Source organism: Oryctolagus cuniculus, chromosome 10, assembly GCF_964237555.1.
Source record: "Oryctolagus cuniculus chromosome 10, mOryCun1.1, whole genome shotgun sequence".
NCBI lineage: Eukaryota > Metazoa > Chordata > Mammalia > Lagomorpha > Leporidae > Oryctolagus > Oryctolagus cuniculus.
In genome coordinates, this window is record NC_091441.1 from 34285705 (window position 1) to 34312533 (window position 26829).

Sequence of the window (26829 nt, forward strand, 5' to 3'; positions counted from 1 at the left end):
TTTTTTTGCCTCTATTTTTAAAAACAGCTAAAATATTAAATAATGAAGTCAGCAAGTACTTAAGAGCTAGAAATGATATCCACAGATTGACTTTTCAGTGGAATTAAAAATAGGAAATCCCTGCCCTAGACCTTCCAGACAGCACAGAAAAGTAGCAAAGTTAACAGCAAGGGTAATTTAGTGTAAGTCATTATGCTTAGTTTTCCACTGTCATCCAATTTGAGTTAACAATAATCCCATACTCATATTATATAACAGAAAACTGTTGGTATTTAAAGGGTTTATGAGAGTTTCCCAAAGAAGCATGGTGATTAGTTCAATGGCTTTAGACAAGTTACCTATACTCCCTGTGCTTTACAAATAACTGAGGATAGCACCAGTACCAGAGCCTAGACTTCTTGCTCACAACCCTACCTATAATAAGGGCTTTAAAATCCCAAATGAAGAACTTAGAAAGTGTTTGATACATTAGTCCACATAGTTTGTAAAGAACAGCATTGCCAACTAAAGCTTAGAACTCCAAAGTCCATGTCAACAATATAATAACTATAGTTAACAGAAAGAGGAGCACACTCCAGGCAGTACTGCATTTGAATCCCATTCCTCATTAAAAGCTAAGTATGGGGATGGGCTTTGTGGTTCAGTGTATTAAGCAGGAACTTTGAATACCAGCATTCCATATTCAAGTGATTGGGTTGGAGTCCCACCTCTGTTTCCCCTCAATCTTCCTGCTAATGTTTACCCTGGGAAGCAGTAGGTGATGGCTCAAGTATTTGGGTCCCTGCTACCCACATCAGAGGTTAAGATGAATGTTCATGCTCCTAGGTTGGGCCTGGTCCAGGCCTTGCTTTACAGAAATTTAGGTAGTAAACCAGCAGACAGCAAATGGAGCTCTCTCTCTCTCTTTATATATATATATATATATATATATACATATATGTACATATATATATATGTATGTGTATATCACTCTCAACCTCTCTCTCTCATTGTGCATTTCAAATAAAAATCAATAAATATATATATTTTTAAAAAGCTAGAGAGGCTTTGGTAAGTCGTTTGAAATTCTCTGGGTCTCATTTAATCATTCACAATCATTCACAAGCAGTAGTATCTTTCTAAAAGTAGTACTTGGACTTGACAAAATATGCAATGTGCCTTCTCTGTTGGGCAAGATATAAATTTTACCACTTGCTCATTCCTGGCCAACTTCCCCACCCTCACCTTCCCAGGCTGCTTTAGGGCATACATACTGTATATTTGTGGTAGCAGCAGGAGCAGGGCCAGAAAATTAGGTGTTGAAGGTAATTAAAAGTCACTGAAGATCGGAAATCTCAGCAGCAGAAAAATTAAGCTAAAAGTTGTGAATTTAGAGAAGAAAGAAGTGAGCATATAGAAGACACTGCTAAGCAAAACAAAATTGGGAGGAAAAAGCTATTATTCTGTGCTTATATCTTTTCCTTGTTCTGTCATTTGCTTTTCCCCTCATTCTGCTGCTCTTGCTGTATCCAACTATTTTCCCATATTGCTTGCTTTATTCCTGCCTAGAACTTGCTGTCATCTTGGTCATTTTGTTGTTGTTGTGTTTTGAATTACTTCTTCACTACTTAATTGTGCAAAAAATATGAGATTTTGAGTTAAAAAGCAAGCCCAAAAAAACATGGAACTCAAATATTTGGCCTTGGGGTCCCATCAGACATTCAAAAATTATTGAGATTCCTCATAAGCTATTGTTTTCATGAGTATTTCTTTTGATATGTACCACCGTATAAACTAAAACTGATGTTTTCTAGAACTGATTTAATTTACATAAATGAACATAAATATTAATTTAAAAGTAAAAGCTATTATAAAACTTAGCATCTTGAAAAAAAATCTGTGTTTCAGAAACAATGGAACTGTATGAACCACTGGCCAATAATTCAACTCTATAAACGTTACCTGAGCAAGCACATAAGTGACTGCCAGCCACTATGCTTGCACTTTCCAGGAAGCCAAAGCCCTATCACATTAGAGGCCATCTAAAGCCCAGCAGTAGCCAGAGCTCAACTCAGGGTTGTGTTGGGGACAACACATTTTGGGACGTGGGTTGGGACAAGACACCCAGCGGCTGGGTGATATCCAACCCATGAGCTGATCTTGGCAGTGGCTCTGTTTGTAGTTAACCTAACAAATCCAATCTAGAGAACCAGCAGATGATATGCTGAAAATTAATAATTTAATCATAATGTGTCCTAAATTATGCATATACTTCAAATTTTAGATTGTGTTAGCTGTAAATACCATTGCACTTGGACCAGCCAAGATTGTGTTAGATAATTATGTAGATTCATCCCTAACTTTCAAACTGTTTTATATTAACATGTACCAGACCAGATCCAACTCATTCCACACTGCTGCAAATGTAAAATATATTATTTGGACTAACATACAGTGCTTTTGCATTACTATGTTGCCTTTCATATTTCTGGATTTGGCCTATTGTTCTATTCTGTTAGAATTGTACAAAATCTTACTTCTGAAAGTCAGATTATTAGCTATTGCCTTTAGACTTATAACATTTCATAGTTTTCAAAAGAAATATAATCTGAGCCAGCGCAGCGGCTCAATAGGCTAATCCTCTGCCTGCGGCGCCAGCACACTGGGTTCTAGTCCCGGTTGGAGTGCCGGATTTTGTCCAGGTTGCTCCTCTTCCAGTCTAGCTCTCTGCTGTGGCCCGGGAGTGCAGTAGAGGATGGCCCAGGCCCTTGGGCCCTGCACCCTCATGGGAGACCAGGAGAAGCACCTGGCTCTTGGCTTTGGATCAGCACTGTGCGCTGGCCACAGTGAGCTGGCCGCAGTGGCCATTGGAAGGTGAACCAACGGTAAAGGAAGACCTTTCTCTCTCTGTCTCTCTCTCTCTCTCACTGTCCACTCTGTTTGTCAAAAAAAAAAAAAAAAAAAGAAAGAAATATAATCTGAATATTATAAAGAACAAAAACCATACAAATCATAGTATTATTACAAAGAGCATTATAGTTCTTAGCGGTGTTAATGTCAATAGAAATTATCTGAGTAATCCCATGGGAAAAGTTTGCCTTTCATTCAGGCTATGGACCATCCCTTCTTCTCAAAATTGCTCTTCGTGCTGAAGCATTTATTAAATAATGAGGAACTATGAAAGCTGAGAGAAGCTGAGTATGCCAAAGAAGGGTATCCAGGAATCCTGAAGCAGTTAAGGCACAAGGTACAAAATGTAAAATTTCAGCTAAAAAGGAGACTGATATAAATACGATAGGAGAAAATTGTTCATGTCCTCGTGCCCTAAGAAGATAGACAGCTTAACTAGACTATAATGTTTTATTTCCCAAAGAGTGGTTACAAATTTCTTAGAACTAGGATGAGGATTCATCACATAAGGAAAAAAATGCTTAGAATGTTCACAAATATTATAACAATACTTTAACAATACTTAAATAACAGGTATTATGCTTTGAAAACCTTGTTCTGGATTTAAGACTTAGAACTTCAATATTACATATATGTTAATGTCTATAATTCTCTGAAATATCTGTAAATGACTTTCATTTCAGGATCATATTGTCAGAATCAAATAAATTGTCATTATGTTAATTAATAAGAATACAATTTTCATGTAGGCTAGATACTACTGTTTGTGATAACTCTAATGACATATTATACACACTCTAAACTGTGGATGAATCAGAACTGTCTGTGGTTTCCATCACCCACTCCTGTGAGTGAGACTCCAATAATTGTCTTTGTTAATTATTATGCTCTAAGTATAGAACAAGAGAGCAAGAGTGAGAGCAAGAGAGACAGAGAGATTTGTGTATGTTGGTAAAGTTATGTGAGGCATTGACAGTATTTCATTACTTAAGCAGATGGGGTTTATCCTAAATGATGAAAGACTTGAGAAAATATTGGTAAAAATGTCTATTTTTCTTCTTTGTTTCATTGAGTACAAAATAAACTGTCAGCAAAGTGCAAGTAAGTAATGACTTGTAATATTGAGTTTTAATATCCATCGCTTTTAGGTTTCTCATCAATCATCCATGAAAATCAGTCAGTGAAGATGAATAGAATTTTTGAAGTCCTAGAAGGCAAATTTTTTCTGCTAACAGCAGTTAGTAGAGAAGTAGAAAAAGTAAAGGGAAGCATTCCAAAGAAGGAGATATGCTTAGGAGAATGAAGAACTGCAAAAGTGATTTTTCCCACAATACTCCTTATTTAAACACTGTTCGCTCATCCAAACGATGCCATTTTTAATCTACCTCTCAATTACTGAATCTCAACCCATTCCTCTTCAAGCATCCTTATCCTATAATCCCCACATTTATAGGAACACTTTGACATATCAGGCTTTCAGTAAATGTTTTATGACTCAATGAGCAAATCAAATGACATTGTCAGATTAGATGTCCAGTCTTTTTTTTTAAAAGATTTATTTATTTTACATGAAAGTCACAGTTACACAGAGAGAGTGGGAGAGAGAGAAGTGGAGGAGGAGGAGGAGGAGGAAGGGGAGAGAGAGAGAGAGAGAGAGAGAGAGAGAGAGAGAGAGGTCTTCCATCCAATGGTTCACTCTCTAATTGCCTGCAATGGCTGGAGCTGCGCCGATATGAAGCTAGGAGCCAGGAACTTATTCTGGGTCCCCCACATGAGTGTAGGGTTCCAAGGACTTGGGCCATCTTCTAGTGCTTTCCTAAGCCATAGCAGGGAGCTGGATTGGAAGTGGAGCAGCCTGGTCTTGAACTGGTGCCCATATGGGATGCTGGCACTGCAGGTGGCAGCTTTAACCACTGTGCCACAGTGCTAGCCCCAAAATGTCCAGTTTTGAACTGTCATTGTGTTAAGAAAATAATAACTAGTTCAGAAAATTAACTTTTAGAAGCAAAGTTTTGGTATATGTCTAGATTAATGAGCATTATGCATCATCCTGATGTAAATATGTTGAATTACGATTTTGACTTAGAAGACATCAAACAACCAGTCCTTAATACATCTTTTAATGTTAACTTATAGAGCTTTAAAAGATATAGTTTCCTTAAAGAAGACAGAGGAGAACCTCTTTCATATTAGAAAAGCTTTAGGGAGCATAAAATAAAGAGGATAAATAAATAAAGAGCATAAATAAAGTGGAATTAGTACATGTTTCAACCAATTTCTGACTCAGCATTCTTTACAGTATAACACACAGTCCACATATTTAATAAAGACACACACAGAGAGAGAGAGAGAGAGAGAGAGAGAGAGATCCTCATCCACTGGTTCACTCTCCAAATGTCCACAACAGATGAGGCCAGGCTCCAGGAACTCAGTCTTCTACATGCATGGTAGGAACCCAAATACTTGAGTTTTCATCACTGCCAGCACTGGTCTTCTTTAGCAGCAAGCTGGAGTCAGGAGCCTGAGCCTGGTATCAGTCTTCGCTACTTTGACATGAGATGCAAGCATCTTAGATTCCAGGCCAAATGATCATTCCCTACCTTGCATAGACAAAAGAATAAAAGCCAACAAGGAGACATGGAGAACGCCAGTGGATTGCAATTGAAATTCAATGGTAAGGGAATGCCTTCCAAAGAAGATCTTATGGGAGTAATGTGAGAGGTCAGAGAGTAAACTGCACAGGCAAATGATAAAAGCAGTCCAGGGCAGGCAGAGTTCAGAGCACTAGGGAAGGGCTTTCCTTAAGGAGCATGGCTTGAAGGTATAGAAACCTCCAAGGAGTCCAGTGTGGCCAAAATAGAATGACTATTCTCAATGGTTCAAGTTAATGAGAGGTGAAAGAACCTAAATGGATAACCAGTGGGTAATGATGATAGAAGTGTTTAATCTGGAGGCAGCATTAAGTTATCTCTTTCTCCTTCATCTTTTTTACAGACAAGAAAATCAAAATAATCTGTTTAAGTAATTTTTCCCAGGTCTCTCAGAAAGCAAGCAAATAAATACATAAACATTTCTAAAAAGGAAAAGCAATTATTTCCCAACCTCTGTCTCTATATTATTAGATTATATTATTCTCCAAAGTGCTTTAATTTAGCACTTTCCACAGATATCAAATTCCTTTTAGACAGATAGATATAGGTAGATTTAACACTGATTGATATGATTTTATGCAGTATTTTAATATTGTTTTTCATCATTTTGCAGAAAATAACTACTTTATTTCTATAATTTTTCTTTTTCATAGTGGACAGTCTGCCTTGGGTGACATTCCAAGGGGAGCAACTTATAATGTTGTCAGATTTTTCAGAGAGATAAATTTGATGGTTTAATACTGAATTATGCAAACTTAGAAGCAGTTGATTTAAATTTAACTTTAAAATGAAATAGCAAATTATGTGAATATCTGAGTCATGAAATGAAAATTTAAATAAAAAACATAATGCATGAATTAGGGACATTCAAACAACATTGCTTCGCAAAAGTGATTATTTTTAATCTCTCACCACTACTACTATATGAACATTTAAGAGGCATTTGGTCATTATTTACTGTATGTAACTTATGAATATTTTATAAAGTTCTTGGAAGTAGTACATTTACATAACATATGCTAATGTTATGGCCACTAATAGAGTACAAGGGTCTTTGATGTAAAAATCTATCAGGTACTTCCTAATGATGTATATAGCTTAATATTAAGTAAATGTTCACTTCTGTAGTAGGAAGAAAGTACTCTTGCCAGCTAACCAAGAATCATCCAATAACTGTAATAAATTTAGCAATAAAAAGACAGAAGTTATTTGAGTCTACCTAATATTCATTGTTTTCATCCTTAATTACTTTTCTTAACATTACAATGGGGGATACAATTTTATGATTAAATGTCTTCTTTATTCACACATGGTTTGCATTTTCCTGGTATTCATAAAGCCATTCAAAGAAAAACTATCATAAATAGAAGCATTTGTATGGATGGAATAGGAAAAAAAAAACACTTTTCACTATTTCTTTTCTCAGATTTTTTTCAGAAGAGCCATTTAGTTAACCAGAAAAAAAAAGCACTTTGTTCATCATTTCAGATACAAATGTATCTGAATGATACAAATGTATCATTCAAAGGATTAATTTGGGTTAAGCTGCTGTCTGTAGTGCTGGAATCCCACATGAATGGCCATGCAAGTCCCTGTTGCTCCACTTTCAGTTCAGCTCCCTGCTAATGTGCCTGGGAAAGCAGCAGAAAATGGTCCAAGTGCATGGGCCTTTGTATCCACATGGGAGTCCTGGATGCAGTTCGTGGTTCCTGGCTTCAGCTTGGGCTAGCACTAGCCATTGCAGCCACTGGGTAGTGAACCATTCATTCTCTTTTATCTGTGTGTGTGTGTGTGTGTGTGTATCTGTCTGTCTGTCTGTCTCTCCTCTCTCTGTAACTCTGCCTTTCAAAACAATACAAATAAATATTTTTTTAAAAAAAGAAATTGTCAAATTGTTTTCCAGAGTGCTAGTGATATTTTATGTCTCTAACAACAATGATTGAGTGATTCAATTTTTGCATAGCCTTACTATTATCATATATTTTCACAATTCTTTTAAAGATTTATTTATTTACTTATTTGAAAGGCAAAGTGACAGAGATCTTCCATATCTCTCTCTACAACTCTTTCGAATAAATAAATTTTTTAAAAAGGAATGTTTATAAGCTATCAAATTATTTATAGGTTTCTGTCAAAATCTATAGAATTTTATTTATGTATTTTAAGATTCATTTTATTTATTTGAAAGACAGAATTACAGAGAGAGGTAGAGACCCAGAGAGAGGTCTTCCTTCGCTGATGCACTCCCACAGATGGCCGCAACAGCCAGAGCTGCGCCAGTCTGAAGCCAGGAGCCAGGAGCTTCTTCCGGGTCTTCCACCTGGGAAAAGGTGCCCAAGGAGTTTGGCCATCTTCTACTGCTATCCCAGGCCAAGCAGAGAGCTGGATCAGAAGAGAAGCAGCGGAGACTAGAACCGGTACCCATATGGGATGCCAGCGCATCAGGACAGGGCTTTAACCCACTGCGCCACAGCACTGTCCCCAATCTACAAAATTTTAAATAAGTATGATTTCTTATGATAATTGGTTGACTTGTTCAACAAAAATTACAAGATTCTTTAGAAAGGTTCTCCATTGAGTCTAGTAAGATACAGAATAATGTTGATGCAAGTTAATTTTTCAGAGAAGGATTGTTCTTTTTCGAGGAAGGAATGTGACATTTTATTTCCCTTCTTTTGATGTTTTGACATTTTGTTTTAATGTTCTTCCCCCCATGTGCTAGAACATAATCTATGTTCATCAAAATCTGTTTCCTTTTGTTTCTGACATGAACCCCAACTTCAAGAAGTTAGAAGGAGACTACTAATTGAGGTTTGATAACAGAATGTGATTATAGCCATGTGGAATATTTATAGAACTCTTATGTGGTACTCTGTGAATTCTGTCTGTTCACTTTATGCCAATATATTATAAAGAATTCAGTAAAGAGCTTGGGGGCCTAGGCCTGGGATAATTGGTTGCTGAAAGTATTCTGAACCTCTTAAATGTCTCCTTCTCTGTTGTGCACTATGATATGAGTAAAAATAAATATTTGCACTAAAGGCACTGACATTTTGTTTCAGACATTTTGCCTCCATAATTAATAAATTCCTTTGCACACAAAGTTGCAAACATCGTTCTTATACATTGAGCTTATAGCAGGAAACTTATTTCCATCACCCCTCCCCTACCCCACACCTATGCATGCATGCACCTTAATTTTATGATTCTGGAGGTCCAAATCATATCTTAGATTTAATATATTTGAACAAATCCCCTATTAAGTTAGTATACTCACTATTTATACATAGTTCATGGTAAAAGAATGGCTTTTAGGTTAAAGTATTTATAGTGGAGAGCAAAATTTTGTTTGTTCTAAGTGGCTATAAACAAATTGTGATTGAGATATTTTCTTCTAATGCTTTCTGCCTTATTACACAAGTGATTTTCCAGTCATCTAGTTGTAGCAATTAAATGCATACATATCATTTGGAAGATTAACTAAATATGCTATGTTTAGATCCATGAGAAAAAAAAATAACTGTTACTTTCTGGCATCAAATTTATTTTTTAAGATTTATTTATTTATTTGAGAGTTAGAGTTATAGATAGAGATAGGAAGAGACAGAGGGAAAGGTCTTCTATCTGCTGGTTCACTCCCAAATTAGCTACAATGGCCAGAGATGGGCTGATCTGAATCCAGGAGCCAGGAGCTTCTTTTAGATCTCCCACACAGGTGTAGGAGTTCAAGCACTTGGGTCATATTCTACTGCCTTCCCAGGCCACAGCCCAGAGCTCGATTGGAAGAGGAGCAGCCAGACACAAGCCAGCACCCATTAGGGATGCCGGCTCTGCAGGTGGAGGCTCAGCCCACTATGTTGTAGCACTGGCCCCCCGGCATCAAATTTCTATTTCTAGAATATACACTTCAAGATTTTTGTTGATTCTTTCTTTTTTTAGACTTATTTATTTATTTGAAAGTATGAGTTACACAGAGAGAGGAGAGGCAAAGAGAGAGAGAGAGAGAGAGGTCTTCCATCCGATGGTTCACTCCCTAATTGGCTGCAACGGCCAGAGTTGCGTCAATCCGAAGCCAGGAGCCAGAAGCTTCTTCTGGGTCTCCCAGGTGGGTGCAGGGGCCCAAGGACTTGGGCCATCTTCTACTGCTTTCCCAGGCCATAGCAGAGAGTTGGATTGGAAGTGGAGCAGCCAGGACTAGAACCGGCACCCATGTGGGATGCTGATGCTTCAGGCCAGGGCATTAACCCGCTGTGCCACAGCGCTGGCCCCTGTTGATTCTTTCTTACACATCAAACTTTAATGGTCAGAGTGAAATTAGTAAGGAGATACTGTTGGCCTCCTAAATCAGTTTCTCCATACATTCCTCCCCAAAGCCAAAATACTAACAAATCATTCAAAATACTAATAAATCATGCTTGGTACACACTTAGAACATCACATTTTCACCACAGATAAATAAAATTTAATTTCAGTAGAGATTTTTGGCCATGACAGTCAGTGTTTTTGGAAAATGGGGAATACTCTGAACAAAATAGAGGAGTAAAGTTCTTATATAAAATACATAGAAAAGCATCCTCAAGAAGAAAATTGAATGCTGATCACCAGACTTCTGAAAATTTGTATTAGTAGTGTCTGGAACTCTATTTCACAGCAGTGAGGAAGTGCTCAGTGAGCAGGACCAGAAGAAAAGTCTATTTCTGAAGATGAGGAAGATACACAGAAGAACAGAAATTCATCTCCAGATCCACGGCAATTAAGAAAAAAAATGGGGGAACTGAATAAAATTGAAGATTGTGTTGGAAAAAGAAATCAGGGACACTAATACCTCCTAGCACCTCTACCACCTACCAGTGTTATCCAACTTAAAAAATGAATATTTGTACTTTACTAACGTGGCAGAAGACACCTTTGACCTAATACCATTGAACATGTAGTATCTAGAAACAGAGAAAAAGTAATCAAATATTTTACAGAGCATCTGTAAAAATGAAACAGAAAATTGTGAATTAACATTCTTGAGTTTATAAAAATCCCCCAAAATTTAATAATTAAAATGTAATTTAAAAGCATTAACTGGAATACATATATTCAGATAGACATGGGGAGATAAAACACAGAATTTGAATTTTTTTTTTTTTTGACAGGCGGAGTGGATAGTAAGAGAGAGAGAGAGAGACAGAGAGAAAGGTCTTCCTTTGCCATTGGTTCAGCCTCCAATGGCCGCCGCGGCCGGCGCTCTGCGGCCGGCGCACCGCGCCGATCCGAAGGCAGGAGCCAGGTGCTTCTCCTGGTCTCCCATGTGGGTGCAGGGCCCAAGGACTTGGGCCAGCCTCCACTGCACTCCTGGGCCATAGCAGAGAGCTGGCCTGGAAGAGGGGCAAGCGGGACAGAATCCGGCGCCCCGACCGGGACTAGAACATGGTGTGCCGGCGCCGCAAGGTGGAGGATTAATTAGCCTGTTGAGCCGCAGCGCCGGCCAGAATTTGAAATTTAAGAAGAATGGAAAAAGACTTAAAAATATAGACTGGGAAGAAAGAAATTGAAAAAAAAAAGAAAAAATTATCTCAAAGGTAAAATGCAAATTACAAAGTGTTCATGAGAGAATAGCTTGGACTGAAAATGAAGTAAAAGACAATGAAGAAGGCAAAAAAGAAATAGCCAAGCAAAAAATATGCGATTAATATTTTTAAAGTCAAAAAGGTCAGAGAAAAAGTAGTGAACATAGAAATCAGGAAAAGAAAATTCAACTATGTTAACAGCAACATTTCTAAAGAAGAAAAACAACTACATAACAACACGTAAAACAACACTCTAATAGAAAGTTTCATATATTAGAGAAAATATGCATTTACTTATTGAAACAACCCACCTCATACTTGGAAACATTAACCTGGAATTATCCAATTCAATGTATAACTTATGAAACTATTGGACTATAAACAGAAAAAAATCTTCAAGATCTCCAGAAGAATAGATCAAAATTTTAATATGGTTTAGAAAAGTGGACTTACATCAGAAACCTGAAAAGCAATGGGCATGATAAACCACATTAATGAACTCCCTCACAAAAAAAAAAAAATGGCTTTTAGATATCTTTTAGGGTAGCAAATTTATAAAACACAAAAGAAAATTTTACAAATAAATCTTTATGAAGTAATCTTTTGAAGTTCTGACACAAAGCTCAGTTGGTTCCATTTGCCTTGGTTCTATCTCAGTGGTAAGTCAAAGGATTTGAGAATTGAAGGGCTTTTTCAATAACACAATGAGCAGCAGGTTTCCATTAAAGCACAAACTGCATCACCTAAATATATGCTAGGTGGTCTTATAAGTAACTGTAATAAGAAAATCCTGGACTGACTTATCTATTTCTGATATTGGTCTGGGATTCTTAAGTTTAATATCAAAATATCTTTTTCCACTCTTAAAAGGCTTATACGTATCTTTTTGATAATTTATTTTAAGCTTTGTCAGATTCATAATGAATTTCCGGTACGATAAATTAACTTATCCTCCTAGTGCTTCTTGATAGCTTCTAAGACTTCCATATGATATAGCACTTGGTAGGAAAAAGAGCTTAACTGAGTGGTTTGAATTCTATGGCATTTGAGCAGACATATTGATCATATTAGTATTGCTAAATAAAAACAGAGCCAAGGATAGCATTTAAAGCACTAAAAACATATTTTTTCAGGCATTACTGTAACAGGGAAAAGAGGCAAGTGTCAAGCTATGTTCATTTCTAAATACAGCAAAAACTGAAGCCAAGAAGCAGGATGAAGGTCAATGGATAAAAACGTACTAGGAGAAACACCAGGATCCATTAGGGAAGATTGTGGTTAAGCAGATTTCATGGGATTCTGACTGACAGCTGGTTCAGGTGATCAGATATCAGTTGGAGGATGGAAGAAGATGAGAGATTGCATCATATAACAAGGGTGATTAGATAAATAAGATGTGGGGCTTTCTCTACAGTCATTGAGCACGATTCTTGCTAAACCTGGTTATGAAATAGAACACAACAGTCCAAAATCTAATTGTCCTGGTCTAAGTGAGAAGGGAGTTCAGAGGAACCTGATTGAAGCTTAGTCAAGGATTGAATCCTTGATATCTAAATGAAAAAAGTGATGGCCCTTCAAAACCAGAGTGTAAAGGCATGTTTACTCATGGATGAAAATGTCTCCAATAGGTCTAAAAGCAAGAATAATTTTTCAGTAGTGGATCAAACCGAAACATAAGATGGACATGGTTTATGAAAGACCACATATGCTAGCATGCCTTCTTAAAGATTGTGCTATTTATCCTAATAGAAAAGGGGAAGAAAATTAGTTAACAGAGAAAATGAGCATGAGTCTAATGCAAAAATGTTTTCAAAATAAATATAATATTCTGAACTACAGTAGTATGAGAAAGAATCAACACATATTTGAAAAATATTTTGGAGGATAAGTTGAAAATTCATGATATTTGGATGGAGGATATGAAGGGAAAGATTAAAAGACATCTTTAAGATTTTATTTATTTAATTTTTGACTAGTTATGTACTTTAATGAGTTTATGTCGATCTTTGAAAATAATTTTATTTTTTATACTCAATAGGACTTTTGATATTTTTCATTAACATGTAATGATTGTAGTGTTTTATTTGGCACATTGTAATAGCTAACACGCAAAGTATACCGATGAAATTTCAGTGATTAGTATTTCATCTCCTTGTCACTTCTATATGTTTGGAGAGTTCAAGCTTCTCTCAGCTATTGCTTTATAAAATATGTAAGAGATTATTAATTCAACTATCATAAAATGAATGTGATGCCCTGAATTACATTAGCAAATAAATATATTTTATTTTAAATGAGATATAATGAAAGTATGCTCATTTTAGTTTTTATATTTCCTGAATCCAAGCTATCATTAAAGCAGAAATGAATAAGTGACCAAAGCAATTGTTCAACATAACATTGACTTGGTATTCAGTTTGAGAGTAAACCTGACTAGTAATAGGGGATAGAGGCAAATATCATTTTACAGCTCAAAAATAACATTTTACAAATGCTCCTTAATATCCACTTAATGAAATATTGCTTTCAATCTGTTTAACTGAAATATTCTACCTCCTAGGACAATCTAGAAAGGATGTTGATTTGCTTTCAAAAATGTACCCAAAGCTGTCCAGTTGAATAGCACTTTCATCTAGAGATTTCCTTTGTCAATGCAAAGATAGGAAGTAAACAACTGTTAAACCATAAACAATTATCTTTCAATTGGTCAGGCTCTATTTCCTCAAATTTCTCAGCAGAGTTAGGCTGGTGTCTCATACATGTTTACAGAATTTAAATCATTCTTCCCTACATTCAACATTTGCTAAAATGTGTACATACTGTTAAAAAGAACCAGAGTTGGACAGTGGTGAAAACAGTAGAAAGGGACTTTTTCAGGAATCATTGCAATGTGGGTGATGAGACCTCAGGATAGAAGTGGGATCACTTACAAATACAGGAAGGAGTGGGCTTTATAGACAAAGAGTAGGGGAGAGTAGAGGAAGAATTTCTATGAGTAAATGGAAAATTACTAGAGGAGACATGAAAGAGAGGAAGATTCTTGCTAAACGGACTTAGTAGGATTCTTGCTATAAGTGAGCCTTACAGACGGAAAGGGTGCATGGACAATGGCCAAGGTTGAGCCCTAGAAGAAGAGGATTTAAAGAATATCGACCAAAGTTTGGTCAAGGAGATAAACTTGGAAAGAATGTGGATAATTTAGAATTATGAAAAAGTAGTGAAAAGGTTGTAAATAATATGTATAGAGAAAATATAAATGACTAATTTTAACTGTCAAAAGTTCATGGTGGAAAGCATAATATAATCACATAAAAATTAGCTAAGAAGAAATTCAGAGAATATCTCTTCATATTAAAGATGATAAACACATATTAATATATAGGCTAGTGTACAGATTCTTTTTTATAAAGGTGTATTTATTTGTTTTGAAGTTCAGATTTACATAGAGAGGTAGAGACAAAGAGATAGATATATCTCCATGGGTTCACCTCCCAGATTGCTGCATTCTGGCAGAAGCCAGGAGCTTCATCTATGTCTCTCATGTGGGTTACGGGGACCTAGACACTTGGGACATCTTCCCTTGCTTTTCCTAGGCCATTATCAGGGAGTTGGATCAAAAGTGGAGTAGCCAGGACTTGAACTCACACCCATATGGTACACCATAATGCCAACCCAAATATATACATCCTTTAGTGTAAAATCTTCTAGGTAGTGCCAACTGTCTAACCAAAACAACTTAAGAGGGACCTGTCAACTAGTTTACATTCTTCTTATGTCAAGAGTTTCATTATTTTTATTCGACGTAAACTTACTTAAATCAACCTATAATTTGAATATAGTTACTTTATAAAATATCTGAAATGATTTTATGGGGCCATAGTTGTGTTGCTGGGGGTTTAGCCACTGCTTATAATGTCAGCATCCCATATCACAGCTGATCCACTTCCAATCCAGCTGCCTGCTAATGTACCTGGGAAAGCAACAGATGATGACCTGAGTACTTGAGCCCCTACCACCCATGTGAGAAACCAAGATGGAGTTCCAGGCTCCTGGCTTCAGCCTAGCACAATCCCAGCATTTGTGACCATATGGGTAATGAGCAAGCAAATGGAAAATCTCTCTCTCTCTCTCTCTCACTCTGTATGTGTATGTGTCTCCCTGTTTTTCTGCCTTTAAAATAAATAATTTAAGAGAAAATAAATGAGATTAAATTATTTGACACATTTTTTTCCATCTGGAACTTTGTCATTATTATCATTTTGTAGCTCATGTTGTGTGATTAAATTAATTACTCACAGAAGTTGCTCATCAGATCCTATTAAAGATTGAATTACTTTGGTGAATAACTTATTGATGAATTAGTAAATTTTTAAATTATTTTTTTCTTTCAGCAATGACAATGCAGTTTATTAGTCATCAGTTCCCTGATTACCATGACCCTACTATAGGTGAGTAATAGCCTCATTTCTCCTTAATTCAGATAAAGACAGTATTTATGAGCCACTTATTTAAATAATTATTGATGTCTCAGGATTCACTAATGCCTATCTACTCACATTAGCAAAATCTACTTTGGATAATATAATTGATATGATTATATCATATTTTGGCATTTGCTCACTTTTAGTCTGAATTTTTTATTGTGGAATCAGTTAACCTTATTAATGGTGCATTTTGGAGGGCCTTTAGATACAAAGATTATTTCATCCACCATCCTAACCTTGTAGATGAGGAAAATGAGATACAACAAGTTAAAATATTAATAGATCCAAAAATCTAGCTCTGCTTAATTCCTTTCTTAAATAAATATACTAGAAAAGCACTCTACTGGGGAACTAGTTTTCTCTCCCATTGAACACTGAACAATTGCCTCTAAAATTACTTTACTCATTCAAAAAAAAACCCTTCTGAAGAGTTGGTTGAAATTTTTCAATCAGAATCTACCATAGCATACTTTTGTGAAGAAACACACTGACATTGAAAACACATCAAGTTTTATCATTTCCTGAGGAGGGATACACAGTATACAGCTGTTGGACTTCTCAGAGTTTACTGATTTTCCAGGAATATGAGCTTTAACTTCTCTCTTCAGGGGATGGTGCTATGGTGCAGTGGGTTAAACTATTGCCTGCAGTGCCAGCCTCCCATGTGGGTGCAGGTTCTTGTCCTGGCTGCTCCACTTCTGCTCTACCTCCCTGCTAATGTGCCTTAGAAAGCAGCAGAGGATGGCCCAAATGCTTAGGCCCTTGTACAGAAGTGGGAGACTTGGATGAAGCTCCTGGCTTTGGCCTGGCCCAGCCTTGGATGCTGCAGCCATTTGGGCAGTGAAAAAGCAGATGAAAGTGCTCTCTCTCTTTCTCTCTCTCTCTCTCTCCCCCACTCCCTCTCCATAACTCTACCTTTCAAATAAATAAATATTAAAATATAAAAAAGAGCTAACTTCAATTATTCCCTCAGTTGGAACAGGACTTGTTTTGACTCATAAAAACTTATTGATAAGATCCACTTATAAATAAGATCCTCTGATTTCTCTCTTCCTATAAAACAATTTTAATTCAAGACCCTACATGATAATATAAAATGTTATCCTATGTAAAATACCTTTCTATCTGATCCTGCAAATCCTCCACCATATCTACTTGAATACAATTTCCGATGTAAACAAAAAATACTTATTTTTAAGTGTCTACAAATTCTTTAAGACCAACTGATGAGTTGAACTAAGTTAGTAAGATTTAAGTGTAGGCATTGTTAATCAGGAAGGAATTCCTCAAGGAGTTGAGTTTTGTTTCTGCAAAGAAAACCATCAGTTTTACTTTTAAAAGTGATTAGCTACTAAAATTCTTGATTGATAATGTTCCAAGCCCATTTTCCAAATATCTTGATACTGAAAAACAGCAGCTTTGCACTCTATGTTACAGAAGACATTTCTGGGCAAAAACACTTTTCTCTTATTAGAAAATTCAATAATATGTAATTTATGAAAACAATATTAACTCTTTTTTATTATTGTCCATAAATTTTAATTAATATAAAAAGAATGGATTTCATGTGTTTCATATATAAAATTCTCAAACATAAAAATACTTCCCTTCCTCCCTGCCTCCCTTCCATGCTCTCTCCTCCTTCCTCTTTCTTTTTTTCTTTTAATTTTCCTGATAACTTACTTTCAATTTACATTATATTCATAGGCTTAAATTTCTGCTAAATATAGTGTTCAACAGTAAAAATTAGGAAGATCACTATTTCATAGAAATATACACAGGGTATTATTATTTAAGCTTCATAAGTATTGGTGTCTCAAAAGCTGGCTTCTTACTCACAAGCCTCTAATACCTAATAGATTCAGTAGAGCAGTAGATGTGCATAAATCACAAAGCGTTCCTTCAAAACGGAAAAATGAGAAGGACATGGTGATGCTTCCTTCGATATCCAGGAGGCACATCCATCACTTGCGATTAAGCCAACTGGACATTCAGTACTAACAGATAGCTGGAATCATACCTTTATATGGCTATAAATAAAATAGCTTTAGAAGAAGAAGTTTAAAATGGTAACATAGAATATTTTATTACTTTCCATTCGATTTTAACATTATTTCATTTCTTGGCTTCTCTAATGGGAATATTAGTTAACCATTTTCCATGGATATCTGGCTTGAGGAAGGTGAAAGTGCCAAATAATTTACTTTTTACCTTCTCCAGTTACATAACGGTGACTCAGTTTGGTTGACTTCATGGTCCCTCAGGAGGAAACTCATGTTAGGACAGTTGGAAAAATGATATGAATTAGAAAATAAGAATACCTATCAAGGATACTTGTTTTATGATTTAAGTAGGAAATACATATTTTTCAAGCATGTCCAGATCTTTTGTCATCCTGCAGATTGGTGGTTGAATATTTTTTTTCTGAAATATTTGTGGGATTAGTATGGTTTTTCTGCTTTATATTTAATTTATAGCTATTCCTTTGTCAAATCTATATTGTCTGAAAGCTTAGGTTCCCATTATCACCAACAAGAATTAGAGTCATTATCTTGTAGCAGTGTTCTTCCCAAAGAAGTAATTGTTCTCCCTACTTACTGACATTATTTTTTTAAGATTTATTTATTTTATTTGAAAGGCAGAATTTCAAATTCAGTAAAGTATGAGACCAACTTCTACAAATCCATAGAAGAAACCTATAGAAAGAATATTTAAAAGTGTTGATTTTATTCCACCTCGGGAGAAAATCTGCAAAAATGTAATTATAAAAAACTATTTTTACAAAAAAGTTCTTTATAAAAGTTTCAATTATGTATAAATTCAAGTTCCATTTTAATCTGTAACTTTTTATAATTAAATCTGTAACTTTGTTTGTAGTTAAAATGTCTAATTGTTCATAAGTCTAATTGAATATGAATTGAAAATCACATTGTTGACTTTTTGTCTGCAAGATGAGCTCTCTTTCCTTAAAGCTTAGAAAGTAAATATCATCTTGTCATTTACAGAATGTATATTTTAATCTAAATTATTTTGTAATGATAATCTCATATGTTGAAAATTATTGTTCTCATGACTATTGGTAATCAAATGAAGCCAAATATGTGGTCTTTTTTAAAAATTTATTTATTTATTTATTTACTTACTTACTTGAAAGTCAGAGTTACACAGAGAGAGAAGGAGAGGCAGAAAGAGAGAGAGAGAGAGGCCTTCCATCCGCTGGTTCACTCCCTATTTGGCCACCATGGCCCGAATTGCACTGATATGAAGCCAGGCGCCAGGAGCTTCTTCTGGGTCTCCCAAGCAGGTGCAGAGGCCCAAGGAGTTGGGCCATCCTCCACTACTTTCCCAGGCCACTGATTAGAAGTGGAGCAGCTGGGACTCAAACCAGTACCCAAATGGGATTCCAGCATTGCCAGCAGTGGCTTTATCCACTACGCCACAGCGTCGGCTCCCAAATGTGTGGTTTGAAAAAACAGTTTACCTCACTTGGAAAATTAACACAGAAGTAAACAAGTTGCAATTTCAACTAGAGTGCCTTGATATTTGCTACTGGGTAGAATATTCTGCGTTTATCACCAATGAATCCATTCTAGTTTGACTTGGTCTACTGGGGCCAAGGTCATTATTTGAAAAATGTCTGTTCGTGTTCTTTGCCTATTGCTTAGCTGAACTGTTTATTTTTGTGGTTGAGTTTCTTGAGCTCCTTTTATATTCTGGATATTGATCCTTTATCAGATGCATATTCATGAATATTTTCTGTCAGTTGCCTCTTCACTTTGTTGGTTGATTCCTTTGCACTGCAGAAGCCTCTCAGGTTGTTGTATCCCTGTTTGTCTATTTTGATTTAATTGCATGTACTCCAGGGTCTTATCCAAGTTTTGCCTATGTCAAAGTCTTATGTAGTTTCCCTGATTTTTTCCACTAGTAATTTGATGACTTCAGGTGTTAGGTTTAGGTCCTTGATCCATTGTGCGTTTATTTTTCTGTAAGGTGAAAGGTAGGGACCTGTTTCCTACTTTGGCATGCAGAGACCCAACTTTCCCAACATCATTTATTGAAGACACTGTCCTCTTTCTAGGGATTGATATTAAGTTGTCAAAAATTAGTTGGTTATAGATGTGATGGATCAATTTCCAGGATTTCTATTTTGTTCCATTGGGCCACTTGTCTGTTTTTGTGCCAGTACCAGACTGTTTTGATTTTAAATGCCTTGTAGTATGTCTTGAAAATTAGTATTGTGATTCCTCTAGCTTCTTTTGTTGTTTGTTTGTTTGTTTAAGATTGCTTTAGCTAAACAGGGTATCTTGGGTTTCCATATGAATTTTAGGATCATTTTTTTTCTAGATCTGAAAAGAATGTCCTAAGTATTTGGATTTGAATCTATAAATTACAACGATAGTATGGACAGTCTGATGATATTAATTCTCCCAATCCATGAACACAGATGATTTTTCCATTTTTTGGTAACTTTTTCTATTTCTTTCCTTAAAGTTTTGTAATTTTAATTGTAGAGACCTTTTACATCTTTGGTTAAGTCTATTCCAAAGTCCTTATAAACTTTTTAGCTATTGTGGATAGGACTAAGCTTACGAGTTCTTTCTCAGTCATGGTATTTTCTGTATACACAAATGCTATTGATTTTTGTGTGTTGATTTTTTTTAAAAGTTTGATCGATGGGCTGGCATTGTGGCATAATGGGAATAAGCCTTTGCCTGCAATGCTGGCATCCCATATGGGCACTGATTTCAGACCTGACCTCTCCGCTTCCCATCCAGCTCCTTTCTAATGCAACTGAGAAAACAACTGAAGATGACCCAGATGGGCCCCTGCATCCACCTTGGAGACCAAGATTAACTTCCTAGTTCCTGGATTCACTTGGCCACTGGGGATGGCCACTGCGGCCATTAGGGGAGTGAATCAGCAAATGAAAAATCTCTCTCTCTCTCTCTCTCTCTCACTCTCGCTCTCGCTGTCGCTCTCATCTCTCCTCCTCTCTCTATAACTACTTTCAAATAAATTAAATAAATAAATAAATAAGTCTTTAAAATGTTTGGCCAAATAGCTGTGAAGCCTTACATTGCTGGTCTTTTCTTTTTGGGGTGGGTTTTTATTACTATTTCGATCTCTGTCTGGTTATTGGTCTATTTAAGTTTGTTATGTATTTGTGCCTCAATTTTGGTAAGTTGTTTGTGTCCTAAATCTATTTCTTCCAGGTTTATGAATTTTTTTGGCTTATAGCCAATTATTATTTTTATTTCTGTGGTATTAGTTGTAACATTTCCTTTTTTCCTCTCTGATTTTTTATTAACTTGGGTCTTCTCCTTTACTCCTTAAAAATATGTACAAGGCAGAAGAATCAATTGTACACAAAAGTTGTCAAGAATTCCTTCCTCATTGAGCTTCCTTACCTAGTTTAATTTCATTGTCTCAGCAAGCTGATCATATCTTTTTATGTGGAGTCCCATTTTTTCTAGTTTTTATGATTACATTAAAATGATTGAGGTCACTAGATCAACACAGCACATAATTTAGGTAAATTTGCTTTAAGAACCTATTCAATTGTTTCTTTGTATGACTTTTCCGACAGAAAGAAAGCAACTTTAACATCCCAGAAATCATTTATCAGTTTATTATTCCACCTGCCTGCACACTTATTTGGTTCTCACAGTGCCTAGGTATTCTTAAAGTTAACAAGTTTCCAGCTGTACTATGTAACCTATTTTCAAGAAACACATGCCCTTATAATTGACTCAACTGTGAATGATTTTTCTCTTCATGTTTTAGGCCTTCAATTTCACTTAAAAGCCATTGAGTACTGCATAGCACATTTATCTGAAAGACATATTATTTTCTGAACAAACGATAAGAACTGTAACAAGCTCTACAGAAAAAGAATAAAGTGCTATATAAAGAATTAAGTCTTCTTGAATGTTTTGGGAAGCTTGAGAAAACAAGAAGCTCATATAAGTGGCAAAGTACATTAACAATCTGAATAGATCATCTTTAGATAACTTTATGCCCGGTGACTGTTGGTGCAGTACAATGCAGGAGCATGAAAAATGTCCTGATTAGGCCATAAGGGACAAAAGTACTATGTTAAGTAAATGTTTCTTGGTATCCCTAGTGCAATACAAACTTCAAAGGCTATGGAATTCAGAGAAATTGTTTGCTTGTATCACACTAAAATGGCCTGCTTAGTGTCTGAAATATACACTAATAGAGAGAGTCAGTCCTTTGTATCAGAGTATTCATGTTAAAATGTAAATGTCTGGGGAGAAGCAATGCACACAGCCATTAGGAACCATTTATAATATCATGGATTAATGCATCCAATTATTCTAGAGACTGAACCACAGAAGTAAACTCTACAGAGCAAACTGAAGGGCCAGTTATGTGGTCTGGAGATGGAAGGATATTCTTACAGGGAATAACAAGTGCTACAGCATAACTATTGAAGAAATAACAGCTTATAAATGGAACTTGAAGATTTATATTTGTTAACGACTCTGGAATGTCTGAATACAGTAGGACAGAATGGTAATTTGTATGGAATCAATAACTCACGAAATGAATTCTGCCTTCAAACTGAGCCTTGATTTTATTTCCAGACTCACCCTGTACCACTCTCTTGCTCGTTGTTTCAGCCACACTGATCTCCTTCAGTTCTTTCTTTTCTCTTTTCTTTTCTTTCTTTCTTTCTTTCTTTCTTTCTTTCTTTCTTTCTTTCTTTTTTTTTTACAGGCAGAGTTAGAGAGAGAGACAGAGAGAAAGGTCTTCCTTCTGTTGGCTCACCCCCCAAATGGCTGCTATGGCTGGTGCGCTGCGCCAATCTGAAGCCAGGAGCCAGGTGCTTCCTCCTGGTCTCCCATGCGGGTGCAGGGCCCAACCACTTGTGCCATCCTCCACTGTCTTCCCGGGCCACAACAGAGAGCTGGACTGGAAGAGGAGCAATTGGAACAGAATCCGGTGCCCCAACCGGGACTAGAACCCCGGGGTGCCGGCGCCTCAAGAGGAGGATTAGCCTAGTGAGCCGTGGCACTGGCCCTTCAGTTCTTTCATTACACCAAGGAAGGTCTTCCCTGTCTTTGAGTGTTGCCAACATACGTTCCTGCATTCTGAATACCTTCCCTTCGCTCCTTTCACAGCAATTTCCTTCTTATCCTTTAGACTTTAACTTGTGTACCACCCCCTCACAAAAGCCTTTAGCCACTGCCTAAATTAACTGCCTAACACGTGATCACACACTCATACAAATACACACACACACACATGCATGTGCCACACACAGCTTTATTCCCTACATTAGTGCATATTTTGTTCCTATAATAATGTTTGTCAAATTCCAACTTAGTATTACAGGTTAATTTTGTCTTTTCTTGTGAGATGATGGATCTGTTAAACAAAGAATATGTCTGTTTTATTCACTGAATTGTCCATAGGACTCAGCACAGTCCATGATGCATATGATCACAACATCTATTGAGTAAGACAATTCCTGAAGAGATGGGTGTTTAGCACAGAACTTAGTGTTCATCTTGGAATGCTTGCATCCCATATTGGAGTGCCTGGTTTGAGTCCAAGCTCTGCACTCATTCCAGTTTCCTACTAATGCACATTTTGGGAGACAGCAGGAGATGCCTGAAGTAGTTGGTCCATTGACCTACATGAGAGACCCAAATTGAATTCCTGAATCCTGGCTTCTGCATTTGCCGGGGCGGGGGGAGGGGGGGATACACTAGAAGACTGAATATTTCTCTAATTGGTCTTTTTGTTTCTGCCTCTCAAATAAGATGAAAATGCATAAATAATTTTTTAAAAAGAATGCATGAACCATCCTAGTTTCCTCTTTTGTACTCACATCTTCCACAGATTTTTATGTTCACATAACTTCAAACCCCTTCTGATTAAACCAAAGCCTGAATCTTTTTGTAACTGTATTGTGACAGTTGAGCATCACCATCCAGTCTTATCTCCCTTTAAATGTATGATGATTGTTCTCAAATAGGATTTTTTTGTGATTTTGCAAACACACTCATGTAACAAACTACTCATTCTCTCCCCACTAAAAGTTTTCCTCCAGCTTTCACAATTTCATTGATGACTGTGTTTTCTAATTTAACAGAAAAGCGAAAGTCAGGAGATAAATTTCCAGACACTCTGTACAGAAGATGCTTCCAAAGTTTCTTACCACTGTCACTCTACATTTGACTTTCCTACTTACTAAATTAGAGGAACTATCCATGTTTTTATATAAGCCAGTACTGCACCACCATTTATATTGAGTAGATCTTATTCTTTTCAATCTTTCAATAATCCTGCTCAAACAAATAACTTACTTTTATGGCTCATTTCCAATCATAAAACATACTGTTTATGACATCCGAGATGTTAAGAAAATCAAATTCTAAAAGTCTTTACTGACTGCTTCCTCTGTGGAAACCTTACCCATTTCTTCAGTGCTTTTCTGTAAAAGCTCCTGAAAGAGTTTATCGTACCATGAAACTCTAACTTCTCTTCTTTCTTTTAAAAAATAACTTATTTTTATTTTATTAGAAAGAAAGAGAGAGAGAGAGAGACTCTTCTATCCACTGTTTCACTCCCCAAATGCCCTGTAAAAGCTATGGTTGGGCAGGCCAAACCCAGGAGCCTAGAACTCAATGTGGGCTTCCCACATAGATGGCAAGGACCCATGTTCGTGAGTGATCATCTGCCACCTTCCCAGGACGCACAGCAGCAGGATCAGATGAAGAGTAGCTGTGACTAGAACCAGGCACTCCACTGCTGAATGCTGGTGTCCCAAGCAGGAAACTTAACTACAGTACCCCAGCCCAACCACCCTTCTAATTTTTTTCAATCAACTCTGGTCAGGTTTTTAAACTATATCATTGCACTAAAATTGCTTTTATCAAATGTTCCACTATTCATTAATAAATCCACAATGAATTTTTGTTCTGTGTTTTGATCTTCCAACATTATCTGAAATGGCTTAACCCTCTTGGATTTCAACTTTTTTTTTCTTCACTCGACATCCAAGAGGCCACACTATTGGATTTCCTCTGACCTCTGTAACAGCTTTTTTATTCAGCCTAGCCTAGCTCTTCCTCACCTTTTAGATATTGAAATGACCCTAAGATTCATTGCTTAGTCCTCTTATTATCTCTACATACTGTTTCTAGTGAATCAGTGTCATAGCCTTTGGTGTTATTTATAAATTACTATACCAAAATTTATAACTATCTCTTATATTTCTCTTCTCAAAACCACTTATGTTTATCTAACTCCTAACTGAAATAACTGAAATTCTCCATTTGGATGTCTAACAATCATTACTAAGCTACTCTGTCCAAAGGTGGCTTGTAGTTCTTTACATGCACACAAATCCTTGCCATCTGTAGCCTTTCTTATCTCTGTTTTAATACTGTACTTCCAGTGCTCATGCCCAAACCATGGAATCTTTCCTTTATAATCAGCATATCCTATCCTCAAAAAATCTGGTTGAACTACTATCAAACTATGTCCAAAATACATGTACTTTTCACTACCTTTAATACTGCCATCTTAATGTGAAACAGTATAATATGAACCTGGATTACTACTCTAGCTCATAAAATATCTCATTGCCTCTACTTTTGATCCTTTTATTTTTCACATCTGTAGAAGGAGAAAACTCTTAGAAATTAAATTGGATGATGTCACACTATTCAAAACTCTCTAGAAGTTCCCCATTTCATTTAGAATAAAAGCCAAGCTACTGGAAAAGACCTAAAAAAGATCTCACCTTCACCATTTAAGTTTATTTCTTATCATTCCTGTCATTGATTTGATTTCAGTTTTGCTACTCACCTTGCTCCTGAAACATGACAGAGAATATCTTATCTGGGTGCCTTGTATTTAATCTTTCTTTTCCAGGAACAACCTTTCCCTGGATAATCACAAGAATAACATCATTACCTGCTTTAGGTCTTTGCTTTAGGGTTCAAATGTATCTTCTCAGTCAGAATTATACCACCAGAATTCCTAACTGCATTCATTTATCTTCTTTTATTTTTTTCCCTTATCACATATTCTGTTCTTACTTAGTGTAGAGTCATATCTGTCTTTATTAGTTATAATATAAGTGCTGCTTTATTCACTGATGTCTTTCAAAAAATAGAAATCACCACCTCATTCATAGCAACTGACCAATAAACTGAATGCATGGGTGGCTAAAGTACTACTAGACCTTCAACCTTGAACAAATTCACATATATTGTTGAATTTCTCTCAGTTATAAAAATGAAGTGAAAAAAATTATTTCTTGTGATCATTAGGTAAGGTAACGTATATGTAACTGCATTATGGCCTGCTCACCACAAAATGAATATCACCGCGCTCCTACTCTCAGAACGAATCCACAGCAACACTGTGATTTCCTCGTTAGGAATTAATTGAACTGGAAAATTAAAATACTAAAAAGGAAAGCTTTAGGAAAAAATGTCATCTATATTTTGCACTCTTCTTCGAACTTCCAGAGAATTTATCCATCGAAGAGAGCAATGTTACTGGCATGTTAGTTTCTCAACTGACAGTAAGAAATTACTGGCACCACAATGGGAGTTATTTGAAGCACTGACGATTATCACAATTTCTCCTGTGCCCTATCTACACAAAGGAGAACAAATCATAATTAGAAATCATTATTCAATTTACTATGTAAATTCTCCATCTGAAAATGGGATATGATCAGCATAGCATCTTTATGACAGCTGTCTTATATGAGAATGCAAATGTGACCTGTTGAATAAGATGATGAGTCAGTCCAATAAATTAAGAAAATTGAAATTCAATGATATTATAATATGAATGTTTGACACATTCTTCAAGATTATACTGGGCTGGCACTCATTAAAGACTACAGCATCTCCTTAGTTCAAAATAGACCATGTTTTAGATCAATCCTGGAAATAATAGAAAATCTTTTTGTTTTCCAGGCACTTACAGTAAATCAATCCACTTCTGACTGAGAGTTACATTATTTTATATATGCTAGCATAAAATTATTTATTCCTGTTGAATTCTCCAGGATAAGGCAACTCTGACACTTCCAGATTGCTTTCAATGTGTTGATTCTTTTCTGTTCATTTTTCAATAAATAATTATTAGGGGTCTAATACATACTTTGTGTTCATCTTGGAACTGGATTACAGCCATGAACAAAACAAAGTCCCTGACCTCAAGGTTATTATATTTCAGAGAAGGAGATAGAAG

General features: G+C 36.2%; 1 protein-coding gene across 4 annotated transcripts in view; it reads left to right on the forward strand.

Moving 5' to 3' along the window:
- RIT2 (Ras like without CAAX 2) overlaps nucleotides 1-26829 on the forward strand; it is a 349849-nt gene that overhangs the window by 51791 nt on the left and 271229 nt on the right. For 3 of the 4 annotated variants that reach the window (XM_051851090.2, NM_001197063.2, XM_070049813.1), the window contains 1 exon segment: nucleotides 15490-15546. The exons of the other annotated variant lie outside the window; for it this stretch is intronic. In XM_051851090.2, coding sequence (XP_051707050.1) covers nucleotides 15492-15546 — 55 coding nt within the window. In that variant the 5' untranslated portion in view covers nucleotides 15490-15491. 4 annotated transcript variants of the gene reach the window in all.